Source organism: Eschrichtius robustus, chromosome 3 (genome assembly GCF_028021215.1).
Source record: "Eschrichtius robustus isolate mEscRob2 chromosome 3, mEscRob2.pri, whole genome shotgun sequence".
In the NCBI taxonomy this organism is placed as follows: Eukaryota; Metazoa; Chordata; class Mammalia; order Artiodactyla; family Eschrichtiidae; genus Eschrichtius; species Eschrichtius robustus.
In genome coordinates this window covers 26438979-26451891 of record NC_090826.1, presented here as the reverse complement: position 1 = coordinate 26451891, position 12913 = coordinate 26438979, and the positions used below count along the sequence as shown (strand labels likewise).

The following is a 12913-nucleotide window of genomic DNA, read 5'->3' as shown; positions in this document are numbered from 1 at the left end:
AGTTTGAAAATCTCCATTAAAAAGGTGACCCACCTACCCAGTGTCACACGTGGTTCCAATGTGGAACTTCAAGGCTGGCAAATTCCACCCTCATCCCTTACACCCCTTGCATGTGGGTGGCCCCTCCCAGACGGCAGGGGCCAATTACAGGTCACTCCTGCTTCCCCAGGTCCACCCACAGCAGCTGCAGCCGGGCCATGCGGGTGTTCAGTAGGCAGTGAGGGTCAGTGTGCAGGTGGGGGGCAGGAGCTCACCTTGTTGGCACAGCTGAAGCCCAGTCCTAGCTCAGCCAGGACCTTCAGCACGCCCGGGCTGCTGTTGCACTTGACAGCGTAAAAGGGTCGGACTCGCGGCAGGCACTTCAGAAAGCAGAAGTGCTTTCTCACTACAGCACCCAGGTCGGCCACAAAGAAGGCAGCGACCTCTTCCTGCACAACAAGAAGGGTGAATATGAGACCCCACCCAGCTTCCTCCTAGTGCGTGCCATCCACGGTCCTCCCAAGTACCCTGCTCTAAAATTCTCTGGGGATCCCCAAGCCTACAGGACATTCGAGGCTCTGTGATCCAGCTCCAGTCCCTTTCCTCATTTCAGCTCAAACTCCAGCTCTATCCTAGATCATTTTCCACCTCCCAGCCTTTACTCCCACCATGTCCTCCATGTAGAATATCCTTGCCCCACATGTGTCTGGCAAGTTCCTAATCCACCTTCAGGTTTCAACTGAAATGCCACCTTCCCCCAAACCAATAAGGCAACTCCACCTTTAATGCTCCCACTGCATTTTGCACATGCTTCCAAAGTATCAGAGCTCTGTGTATATAGACATCTGTCTTCTCCAGAAAAAAAATAAATTCCTTGAAGACCCACAGCCTACAGCCACTGCCTTTCACATTTAGGTGTTCAATGAAGCCTTGAAGTAGTCCCACTGCCACTGCAACCCATGCCTGAGGACAACTGTTTACTGAGGGTTGAACACATATGAGGCCATTGGTGAGACCACATTAATTAAACCTTTTCTGGGACTCAGTTTCCCTTTTATGCAACACTTTTTTACGATGCCCACTTGGTGTCTGACCAAGCATACCTATGCAAGTATGCTAAGTATGCTTGGGTCTGCAAAAGAACCCCTTAAGCAATTACAAGCCCATTCAATAAATGCTAAGCAGGAGTTTCTACAAAATGCAGAGAAGGAGAAAATCCATGGAGAAGCAAAGTACAAAATCTGCCTGGGGCAATCAGGAAAAGGTGACAGGGATGAGTAATAAGTAATGAGTAGAAATAGGTAAGAGGCAAGAGAGGCTGGGAGAAGGGAAGAGGGAACAGCCTGGGCAAAGGAGTGATAATGGAGCACATGGAATCCTCGGGAAATATGAGCAGAGTAGTTCAGCTGTGATGGAGCATAATATATACCGTGGGAAAAGCCAGAAATGGGGCTATGAAGGCAGAGGTATTCTGACCTGGATCCTGTAGGGAGTGAGAAACTGCCAAAGAATTCTGATTTTGAGCAGGGCTGTGATAAAGTTGGAAGGGGTGGGATGAGGCAGGGAAAAGGTTAGGGGGGTTTTAGAGAGATGAGACCTAAACTACACAGTGAGGTCCCAGAAGAACACACTGAAGGGTAATTTAAGGAGGCTGGATTCACAGAGCTTAGGGGTGCCCAGGTGTGGGAGGGGAAGTGAGGACTCCCAGGTTTCTGACCTAGAGGGCTGTGTAGATGATGGTAGTGTTGTTCATGAAGGCAGGGAACACAGGAGGGGCAGGTTTGGGGGCAAGGACCAGGAATTTGGAGAAAAAAAGAGACGTCTCTCACAAATAGAAAGGAATGAATACCAAATAAATGAAAGAATCAGATGAGGGCCCTAGGAGGCACCTGAGCCTGCTGGGAGAACAGAAGACCCATCCCCACTCCACTCCCAGGTCCTCACCGTGGTGGACTGTGAGGCCCCCAGAGTGAGCTGCTCCAGCAGGTCTCGGGTGCTGAAGCCCTCCTCCACCATCACGAAGTCCGCTTCACTCAGGTAGCCAGCCATGCCGAGGAGGAGCCGATGGGCTGGATGGAGCTGCCGCTGCCTCAGGCGCCTTAGAAAGTATGCAACACACTGCGGGAGGAGAGTGAGGGGGCCTCTGGGGGGCTGGCGTCAGCCGCACCCCTCACCTCCCCAGGCCAGGGCGCCCACTCCTGTCACACCCTGCCCCCAGCACAAGCCTGGGGAGCTTAGGTTCACTGGGAGGAGTGGGGACGATCAGGAATCCTGGACTGGGCCAAGTCATTATCTGCCTAGATGTCACTGCCTCTCCGAGCCTCAGTTTCCACATCTGTAAAATGGATGCATTGTTTTGGAAATCCTTTCCAGTTCTGAAATTAGGGTTTTGGTTTAAAGGGAAAGAATGAGAGAGAAGGAGCAGGAAAGCCGAGTGGGGAAGTTTCCAGGTGACCCCCCATCCTGACCACGCCCACCTAAAGTGGCTGCAGGTGGTCCCACCAAGGAGTCTCAGCCTGAGAGTTGAGGTTCAAGTCCGCTCTCTGCTGCGTGACCCTGGGTACGCCCCGTCCCCTCGCGGAGCCTCAGTTTCACCGTTTGTAAAGAGGGGCCGGGCTGGTCCTGACTTGCTAGGATGGTAAGCGTGCATGGGGGCTCCACATGGTGGGTGATGGCCGCGGGCTCTCGGGCAAGAACTGAAGGCTGAGGTTCTGTCCGGGTGAGCCCTCCTGAGTGCAGGGCCGAGGTCCCGCCCCCCCAAACCCCCTTACCAAGCCCCGTGCTCCTTCGCGGGGGCCAGAGCCAGGCGCGCTGCTAGGGGGGGTCGCCGGTGACCTCGAAACTTGTGCAGCACCCCGAGGAGGAGTGGCAATTGCGGAGCCGAGGCCCCTGCTGAGAGGAGACAAGAGGGGCCAGGGAGCAGGTCAGCACTGGAGCCGAGAGCGCCCGCTCCCGAGGCTCCGCAAGCCTTTCCCCCGCACTCGCCTTAAAACGCATTTACACGGCTTCGGCCCATAGGTCTCCCCAACAAGTGAAACTGCTCCTCCGCGCCTCCACTCGCTAGCTTTCCCCGGCTTGGGGCCCGCGGCCTGCTGCCGCCCGCCCAGCAGCCAGCGACCCCACACCCCGCCTTCCGCCCGCCGCTCACTTATATAAGCCCCGCCCAGACCCCGCCCCTGCGCTCAGGCCCCTCCTCCGCTCGGCCCCCCTCCGTAGCCCTGGCAACTGGGTGCCACCATCCCATTGGTCGATTCCGACATAAAGCATTCAACCCTGCTAGCCGGCTCTGCAAACGTGATGCTCAGTCCTACCGAGACCCTTCCGCCGCTACCCTACGCTGGGAAATAGGAACTGCAGGCCCGCTAGCTCAGAATCCCGAGCGTCTACGCGGTGGGACGCTTAGCTCCTGGATATTGGATCTTGGAGAGTGGGCAGGAAGCCAGGAGGTTTTTTATTTGCTCTGGAAAGCCTTTTCTGTGACTACTTCAGCTCGACGGTGCCTCTCCTCTCCGATCTGGTGAATTGCCCACTCATCCCGGAAAGCCCAGGTCAAATGTCATCTCCTTGTTTTACTTTTCTAATAAAATCATTTTTATTTAATTGCCTCTTCCAGCATCCTCCAACTCAAAACCCAGATGAAATGTCTTCAGAGATCCTTCTTGCGACTTTCCCAGCTCAGGGCAATCCCTCCCTTCATCCCATCTTCTGGATCAGGCAAACTCTTACCTCTCAAATAAAATGTCTCCCTCTCCAAAAAGCATTCTCTGACTTCCTCAACTCAAAGCGTTTCTTCTCTTTTATACCTATTGAACTCCTGCTCCTGCACATTCATCAAAGTCCAGTATGTCATCTCCCCTGTTGAGCTTCCCATGACTTCCCTAGCCAGAGGAACAATGGAACTCACAGCAGTTACATCCGTGTGGACTCCTCACTCTTTTGGCTTTTGTTACCCATAGCGTGAGATTCCTGTTGTTGCTTTACACTTCTTGCTTGGTTACACTTCCCAGCTAGTCTGTGAGCTCCCAAGGGCAGCAGCTGAGTGCCTGGCTCCTCAGAACACCCAGGGCCTGGCATAAACAAGAGTACTGGAACTTCTCTGGTGGCACAGTGGTTAAGAATCCGCCTGCCAATGCAGGGGACACGGGTTCGAGCCCTGGTCCCAGAATATCCCACATGCCGCGGAGCAACTAAGCCCGCATGCCACAACTACTGAAGGCCACATGCCTAGAGCCCATGCTCTGCAACAAGAGAAGCCACCCAATGAGAAGCCCGTGCACCACAACAAAGAGTAGCCCCCCGCTCGCCACAACTAGAGAAAGACCGCATGCAGCAACGAAGACCCAACGCAGCCAAAAATAAATAAATAAATTTTTTTTAAAAAAAGAGTGCTGAGGAAGATTCAATATCTATGCTACTCAAAAGCTAATTCAAAAGTTCATCTGAAACATTAATTGTACAAGAACAGCCAAGACATTCTTGAAAAAGAAGAGGACGTCTTCTACAATACATCAAGATATGTTATAAAGCTATGGTCTTTAAAACAGCATGGTGCTGGTACAGGAAAAGACAGTGGTAGAACAGAACAGAGTTTAGAACAGTCTTGTGCATATTGGAGAATTTGGTCACAGTGAAGGCAGCATTTCAAATCAGTGGGGCCAAAGAGCTTTTGGCCTTACATATGTGCTCATGTCCCCTGTCAGGCTGTAGGCTTCTTGAAAGCCAGAGGCACTTCTTGTTCTGCATCAGTATCTCCCTAGGGCACCCTGCACAACCTAATCAAAGCATCCTCAGCACACAGATGGTATAGAGCAGTGACCACGGAGTCTGCAAGAGCCATTTTCTGCTCCCCACCCAGCCTGGCCACATAACTGCTGGAAGTCCTTGGTTGGATCATCCTGCTGAGACCAGGGTCACATCTGCCTGGCCTGATTTCCCCCTGTGAACTGAGAGAGCTCAGACTGAATGATTTATCTGGGCTCTTCTGCCTTGAACACTCTTGCTTTCTATGCTAGGAACAGACTTTCAGTAGGCAGTCACCTTCACAGGAGGAGTCATTTGAGATCCATTCTTTGAGAGATCTGTAGTCATTTGCACCATAGTGTGAATTAATGACTGAAGTCCTCCTAAGAATAAGTATCTACTGAATGGGAAGGGGTAGATAAGGATGACCATGGCAGAAACCTCAAAGGGAGCCCTCAAGAAAAGATGACAGTAAGAGGATGGGAGAGGCACCCAAACAAAATGGCTCTACTTTTTTTTAAGTCATTCTTTGAGCTGACTTTATTTGGATGTCATGGTCTAAGTCTGCCTCACTAGCTCTTTTCATTACCTGGTACATAGTAGGCACATAATAGGCACATTCAGTATGCTAACTGAATGAATTGATAAAGGTAAAAAGAAACAAACCATAATCCAATCTGTCCATTTGTAATTTGTCAAGGGTTGGTAGTCAGAGCAGAAAAATCTGTCTCCTGGACTGGATACAAATAAGCTGTGGATTTATCTTTTTCCCTACTGGGTATGTGATGTCACTGAATCTCCATGACAACCCTATGTCATAGGGCTATAATTATCCCCATTTTACAGATAAGGAATCTGAGATTCAGAGAAGTTCAGTACCTTACCCAGGGTCACACAGCAAGTAAGGGTGGAGCTCAGATTTAAACCCATCTGCCCTGACCCTTAACCTTCATGCTTAACTGCCAACCACTAACTGAGCATTAAGGCCCCAGCTCAAAAAAAGTCATCCTGTTGGCATCCAGCCCAAAGTCTGGTGGCTCCTCTCCTGCTGGTCTCTCATGCCACTGTTATCGATGGATGCTATGCAGAGCCCTCAAAAACATGTTGCTGAAGGAGGACAAAGAGCCTTTGATCTTTGACCAGGATCATATCTGTCAATTTCAACCTATTCTTAAATTAATCATAAGTGTAGTCACAAACACTGCAATAGCAAAAATGCCTTACGTGTGCATAGAACTGGAGAGTTTGTAAAATACTTTCCTGTTCATCATTTATTTGGGCTTCACAGTACTTTGTAAGGTTGGATATCAGTTAAATTTAGGTTTGGCTGAGGAAAACAGAAAAGTCAAAAGTAATAGAGCCATAAACAAACAGGTTTACTCTACTATGTATGTAGCATAACACTGGAGGTAGGCTGTCCAAATCTGGCATGGCAGCTCCACAAGGTCATCAGGAACCAAGGTGCCTCCTCTCTTTCAACTCTGCCATCCTCACTGACTGGCTTCTAGCCTCATAGTCCAAAATAGCTGCAAGAGCTCCAGCCACATTCCTAGGGCTAATATTTAACCAGTACACACAAGTGTGACCAGAAAAATTGTTCACGGCCATTGTCCTTTCTGATTGATCAGTGCCCATCTTCATATTGATTGCTAAATATTTTAAACACCAACCCTGCACGTTCCAGGCAGGAGAAAGCAGCCACCCCCAAATTCCACATGTGTTAATTTCCCAGGGCTGCCATAACAAAGTACCAAACACTAGGTGGCTTAAAACAATATTATTTATTGTCTCACAGTGCTGGAGGCTAGAATTCCAAAATCAAGGTGTTGGCAGTGCCATGCTCTCTCTGATAATTCTAGGGGAGAATCCTTCCTTGCCCCTTCTAGCTTCTGGTGTCCACTGGCAATCCTTGGCATTCCTTGGCTTGTAGATGTATCATTCCAGTCACATGGCCATCTTCTTCATCCTGTGTCTTCACATCATCTTCTCTGTATACATGTCGGTCCCTGTGACCAAATTACCCCTTTTAATAAGGACTTCAGTCATATTGGATTAGGGCCCACCCGAATGACCTCATTTTAACTAGATTACCTGCATAAAGACCTTATTTCCAAATAGAGTCATATTCTGTGATACTGGGGGTTAGAACTTTAACTAATCTTTTGGGGGGACACAATTCACACCATACCAGCACCCAATACTTCCTTTCATATCATTGGCCAAAACGTAGATACATGGCGCCACCTAGCTGCAACGGAGACAGGAAGATGTCTTTAGTCTGGTACCTTGTTGCTTCCTCCCACCCCCAGTAAAGTCAAAATAGTAAAGAAGAAAGTAACCAGTTCAGAAGGATTATGGGATTTACTCCATAGGGAGAGGTGACAGAGAAGTAAACAAACATTTATTGACCACCCCATTGTATGACAGGCATCATGCTGAATGCATGATTGCAATTAATCTTTAGACAACCCTGCAAGATAGGCATTATTAGTTCCATTTTACAGATGAGAAAATTGTGATTAAATCCTTTCTCTGGTGAGTAACAGAGCTGGGACTTAACTCCGGTCTGACTGACATTATGCTTGTGAGATGGGTCCCAGGAAGAGGGCATGACTCCAGAACAAAGAATGCTGAGATTGATCTCAGAGAGGCAGCAGTGAGTGGTGGCATGAAGCAAGGTCTTAATTCCCTGCCCAGGAATTGAACCTGGGTAGCCTGGATGAGAACCAGGAATCCTAGCTACCACACCCACTGGCTCTTGCCCCCAGTGAAAAATGCATTTCTCACGGAGGCAAAAACTGTAAAAACAGGTACAAAGTTTATCGTTAGACACATAGCGCAACAACAAGTGGGAGAGCACAGTTTGTTTAGTTACGACAGAAGCAAGGCAGAGATGCACACCCGGAGAGCAAGGGTGTGGGCGTCCTCCCTAATGAGGAGTAGTGCAGTAAAGAGGTGGTGAAGTCATTTATATAGGGCAGGTCTTCCGGACCTTTGTTTACCTTTGGCCAATTATCTGGTTTCTTTTTCCACACCTGACCTGCCTTAGGACCCTCTCCAACATGTGTGCGCAGCTTTTTTCCAAGATGGATTACAGCCCAGAGGCCTGTGGGATGGCCTTAGCGTCACATGTTATGGGGTGGTGCCCCCTCCTTTATGACCCCCAAAGAGCCTTTCTGCGCATGTGCAATGTTTCCCTTGCCCCAAGGGTGGGGAATGTATGACCTCTTGATCTTTTAGCCGGGTTTAGTCCCACTCTATGCCTGCCATAAAAGTGTCCAACGTCTGGTTATTTACCCTATTTCTGTTGCTGGTTTTTATATCGAGGTGCAGATCTCGAAATATAGACACAAGTCCGGTCATAAATATGTAGTCCTGGAGCCCGTTTGTCTCTTGCTTCAGGAAATGTAAACAGGTGGCTGATAATGAATGTCCAGCCTGGAGCCCATCTTCTTCTCATCCCAGGAAGTGTGAACAGGAGGCCAGTTGTAAATGTCTAGCCTGGAGCCCATCTACCTCCTTGCTCAAGATCAAACCAAGCGCAAACAGCAGGAGACCTGAGAGAGGCTGGAATTCAGAGTCAGACACAAGATGGATTGGCAGAAAAGGCAGCAACCCCAAGTCAGCACTGCAAACTCCCTGAAGGCATCAGTGAGATGGAGACCCTGAAGTAACCAGAAACCAGAAGCTGAAAGCAGCATTAGGCACTGTTAGGTCAGACCTGTCTTCACATTAAGATGGAAACTAAGTACTAACAGCAGCCGCCGTTTATTGAGCATCTACTGTGCTCCAGGCACTGTACTGTGTGCTTAATAATAACAATAGCAGCTAACATTGCCAGAGTACTTACTATCCTGCAGCCTTGATTTATATAACCTTTAACCTCACAACAACGCTGTGAGGTTCGTGCTATTGGTATTACAGAGCAGGAAGCAAGGTAGAGAGACTAACAAACCTGCTCAAGGTTACACAGCTAGTGAGTGGCACCATTATGCTACATACATTTCCTCCATCCTCACAGCAAGCCTGCAAGGTGGGAATTATTACTCTCGTTTCACAGTAGAAGAACCTGAGGCCCAGGGAGGCCGAGTGATTTGCCCAAAATCACACAGCTGGTAAGTGGTAGAGCCTGGACCCAAACTCAGGGCTGTGCGCTGGTGAGGAACTTGAAATGCTGCAGTCCAGAGTCGTGTTGGAGCAGACCCTGAACCACAACCCTTGGAACCCCCCAATTCTAGTTATTAGTGAGGTGTCTGTGTCCCTTGACACAAAAGCAGGCAGGACAGAGGCCCAGTCTGTGCCTCAGAGCCCAGCCCGGGACCCGGCACCAAGGAGGCAAAGCTTGAGTGTGTCGACTGAGTGTGGAATTATAGTTGCAACCCTTCCCTAGACAGACAGGATGCTAAGATACTGAATTTGGTACTTTGGATTTCTTTATGTTTATTTTCACTCTCTTTTAGGCTGAACACAAATGTGAAAAAATAATAATAAGGTGCGACAATTAAGGAATTCACACACTATCTCTCGCCAACCCTGAGTCATCTCTGACAAATGTGTTGAGAAAACAACAACAACAACAACCGAATAAAAAAATAAAAAATACTCGAATGAAAATTCTCACTTTGGCCAGCTGCTGTCGCCAGAGCCACCTGGGAGCAGAATGGAAAAGCGTGTTGATTCTTCTGCATTCTCCAATGATTCTCAAATGAGTGTGCATCAGAAGCACCTGGAAGGCTTGCTAAATGACAGATTTCTGGACCCCACCCTAGAGTTTCTGATTCAGTAAGTCTGGGTGGGCCTGAGAATATGCATTCTGACAAGTTCCCAGGTGATGCTGATGCTCTGGCCCAGGAACCCCGCTTTGAGAACCCTTGCCCTACACGAACCTGAAGCACAGCAGGTAAAGAGGTCAAAGCTGCGTACCCCTGAAAAAGGGCGTCAGGCTCTTCCGCCCATCCCCTCTCTGGCAGGGAAGTAGAGTGGGGCAAAAACCAACCTGGGCTAGCCGAATGGCTGTACGGTTTCTAGATAACAAGAGAACAAACTTCATGGGTATATAAGCTTTACTCCATCTCCTGGGGCCACACTCACTGGCTGTGTGACCTTGGCAAAGTTACTTATCTTGTGTGAGCCTCACTTTATTCATCTGTAAAATGGACATAATAAGAGTACCTACTTCCTAGAATTGGTGTAAGGAATTCATGAGCATGTAAAAGCTCTTGCCTAGTGCCTGGCACATAACATTAGTAAATGCATTCTAAGTAGTAGCTGCTAGTATTATGACCCTGAGCCGGGGGTGCAGGGGCCCAGAGGAGAAAATTCAGAAATGTGTCAGAGTGATACTGCTGGGACAGGATGGGAGAAGCAGCCCCACAGGGAGGTTTTGGGACCTGAACTGAGGAACACCCAGCAGGAGGCAGAGGCTCAGGAAGAGAGTCCACGCAGTGCGAGGGGATGGGTGGTGGAATTCCATTCCAACCCCATGGGATTTTACGGGGGCAGAGCCAGTGTGCTGAGCACTGAGTCATGGAAGCCCGCCCCAAGCTGGGCCTCTTTCTAAACTGCTGTAGTGTCATGTTCTCCCTTTGAAAACTGCTCACTCACCCCAGGGTGGAGTGGAGACAGGCAGCCATGTCTGTACCTCAGGGAGCCTGCTCCCCTGCCCCACTGCCAATAGAACCACACAGCATCCATATGCCTCCAGTTAACTGACCAATCAGAGACACAGAGACTGTGGTCAGGTGACAGGTCAGAGCCAGGGTCAGTGGAGTCTTCTCCAGAGGGAGCCAGAGAGTGTTTGCCTCTGTCTCTGAGGGTTCCTGCCCTGCCTGGTGTCCATGAGAGGCCCTGTGTCCTTTGGCTAAACCCCTTCACAGAGACCACATAGCAGAGTCCTCTATAGCATGGACACCAGACCTCCTGCCTTTGAAAGGCACAGTGTCACTTTCTCTGCATTCTATTGGTCAAAGTGGGTCACAGAGCTATCCCAGATTCAATGTGGGGTGCGACTACACAAGGCATGACTATTGGGAGGCATGGTTCATTGGGGACATCTTTGGGGACTAGCACCACAAAATCCAACCAATCTCTGTATAGCCATAGCCCCACTCTAAATTGTCATCATCTCTAGCCTGGAGGTCTGCAATAATTTTCTAAGGGATCCCCCTGCATTACTTTTACCTCTTGCCAATCTAGTCCCACACTGCCACCAGTGTTCTTATTAAAATACAAACAATGTCAAATGCAAATTAAGTCAATCCCCATTTTAAACTCTGCAATGGCTTCCCGTGGCTCTTGGGAGAAAGTCCCAGATCCTTAACAAAACCTGTGAGGCCCTCCATCAGGGACCAAGTTCCAGGCTCCTCACTCTACCTGCCACCACCATCCGGACCTTTCTGCAGCTCCTCAAACCTTCACTGCCCTTTCCTTTCCTGGGGCCTTTGCATTTGCCGGTCCCTCTTCCTGGAATGCTTTCCCTGCCTCTTCATCCGACCAACTGCTGCTCATCCTTCAGGTCTCTGCCTAAATGTCCATTCCTCAGAGAGGCTGACCCTAACACTTGGGATCAGTCAACACGTTTTTTGTTGCGAGTAAGAGAAAATCCAACTCAAACTGGCTCAAGCAAAAAGGGAATTTGTTGCCTCATGTAACTAAGCCACCAAGGGATAAAAGTTCAGACACAGACTTTGCTTCAAGTCTCAGCTGGGCCTTCCGTGGAGTTGGCTTCCTCCTCAGGCAGGCTCTCACCACATCCGCCAGCCCTGGACCCCGGGAATTCTGTCTCCTTGGCCCTCTTGCTTGATGTGCACATCTCTGATCGGCCGGACCTGCATCTCCAGCCAAGCTGGGAGATGGGATGAGTACGGAAGGAGAGTGGGGAAGGGGAAGTTCCTCAAAGGAAAAGTGGGTGTTGTTACCTGAAGAATGAGGATGCATTCTAGGCAGGTAATAAACACCAAACACCCTTTACAGCTCTTCCTCAACTTAGGATGGGTTACATTCCAATAAACCCATCATAAGGTGAAAATATCATAAGCTGAAAATGCATTTAATACACCCAACCCACCAAACATCATAGTTTAGCCCAGCCTACCTTAAACATGCTCAGAACACTGACATTAGCCTACAGTTGGGCAAAACCATCTAACACAAGTGTTGAATACCTCATGTAATTTATTGAACACTGTACTGAAAGGGAAAAACAGAATGGTTGTGTGGGTACAGAATGGTTGTAAGTGTATGTATGGTTTACCCTTGTGACCGCGCGGCTGACCTGGAGCTGCAGCTGCCACTGCCCAGCATCACAAGAGAGTATTGTACCACATATTGATAGCCTGGGAAAAGACCAAAATTCAAAATTCAAAGTACCGTTTCTACTGAATGCGTATCGTTTTCACACCATCATAAAGTTGAAAAATTGTAAGTCGAACCATCATAAGTTGGGCTCCATCTGTATTTCCTTTGCCAGTGCCCTGAGTGTCTCCTTCACAAACCAGGCACCCTCTCGTCTAAGGGTCTTTGCACAAGCTGCTCCCTCTACCTGGAATGCTTTTTTTTCCTCTTTAAATAATATAAATCTTTTAAACAAATATTTTATTTTGGAATTTCATAGAGAAAATTCCAAAAATTGTATATGCTCTTCACCCAGATTCCCCAAATGTTAACATTTTAACACTGCTTTATCATTCTTTTTCTCTAAATACAACTATATTTACATATGTAAATACACACATACATATTATATATCTATTTCTATCTATCCATATAATTAATTTTCTTGGAACTGTCTTAAGTTGCAGACATGATTCCCCCTCACCCCAAATACATCAGGGTGTATTTCGCCTGGAATGTGTTTCCTCCCGATATCCAGATGGTTCACTCTGGATATGGCACACCCTCACCCCCTTCAAGTTTTTGAAAGTTCAGATGAAACCTTCTCAAGGAGGCCTCCCTGATCACCCTTTTAAAGATTTCAACCCACCCCCTCCATACACACTGTTGTCACTCTTGGTCCTCTTACCCCTCCTTACTTTTTCTTCTTTTACACACCTTTCACTTTCTAGAATATACTTTAGAATTTATATATTAAGTCTGTGTACTTTAAGCTTCCTAAGGGCAAGGATCTTGTGTTCACTGAAATATCCCAAGCTCCTAAAACAGAACTTAGCCCAAAGCAGATAGTTGATAAATATTT

General features: G+C 48.4%; 1 protein-coding gene across 5 annotated transcripts in view; it reads right to left on the bottom strand.

Annotated features, from left to right (window-relative positions):
- The window catches only part of AZIN2 (antizyme inhibitor 2), a 35504-nt gene extending 32410 nt beyond the window's left edge, over window positions 1-3094 (bottom strand). For 4 of the 5 annotated variants that reach the window (XM_068539443.1, XM_068539446.1, XM_068539445.1 and 1 more), the window contains exons 1-4: window positions 2965-3094; window positions 2751-2871; window positions 1924-2097; window positions 255-428 (exon numbers count right to left, since the gene is read on the bottom strand). In XM_068539443.1, the coding sequence (XP_068395544.1) occupies window positions 255-428; window positions 1924-2028 (279 nt within the window). In that variant the 5' untranslated portion in view covers window positions 2029-2097; window positions 2751-2871; window positions 2965-3094. The remainder of the gene's footprint in view (window positions 1-254; window positions 429-1923; window positions 2098-2750; window positions 2872-2964) is intronic. The other variant, XM_068539444.1, reaches the window with a different exon arrangement.
- Window positions 3095-12913: the final 9819 nt, after the last annotated feature.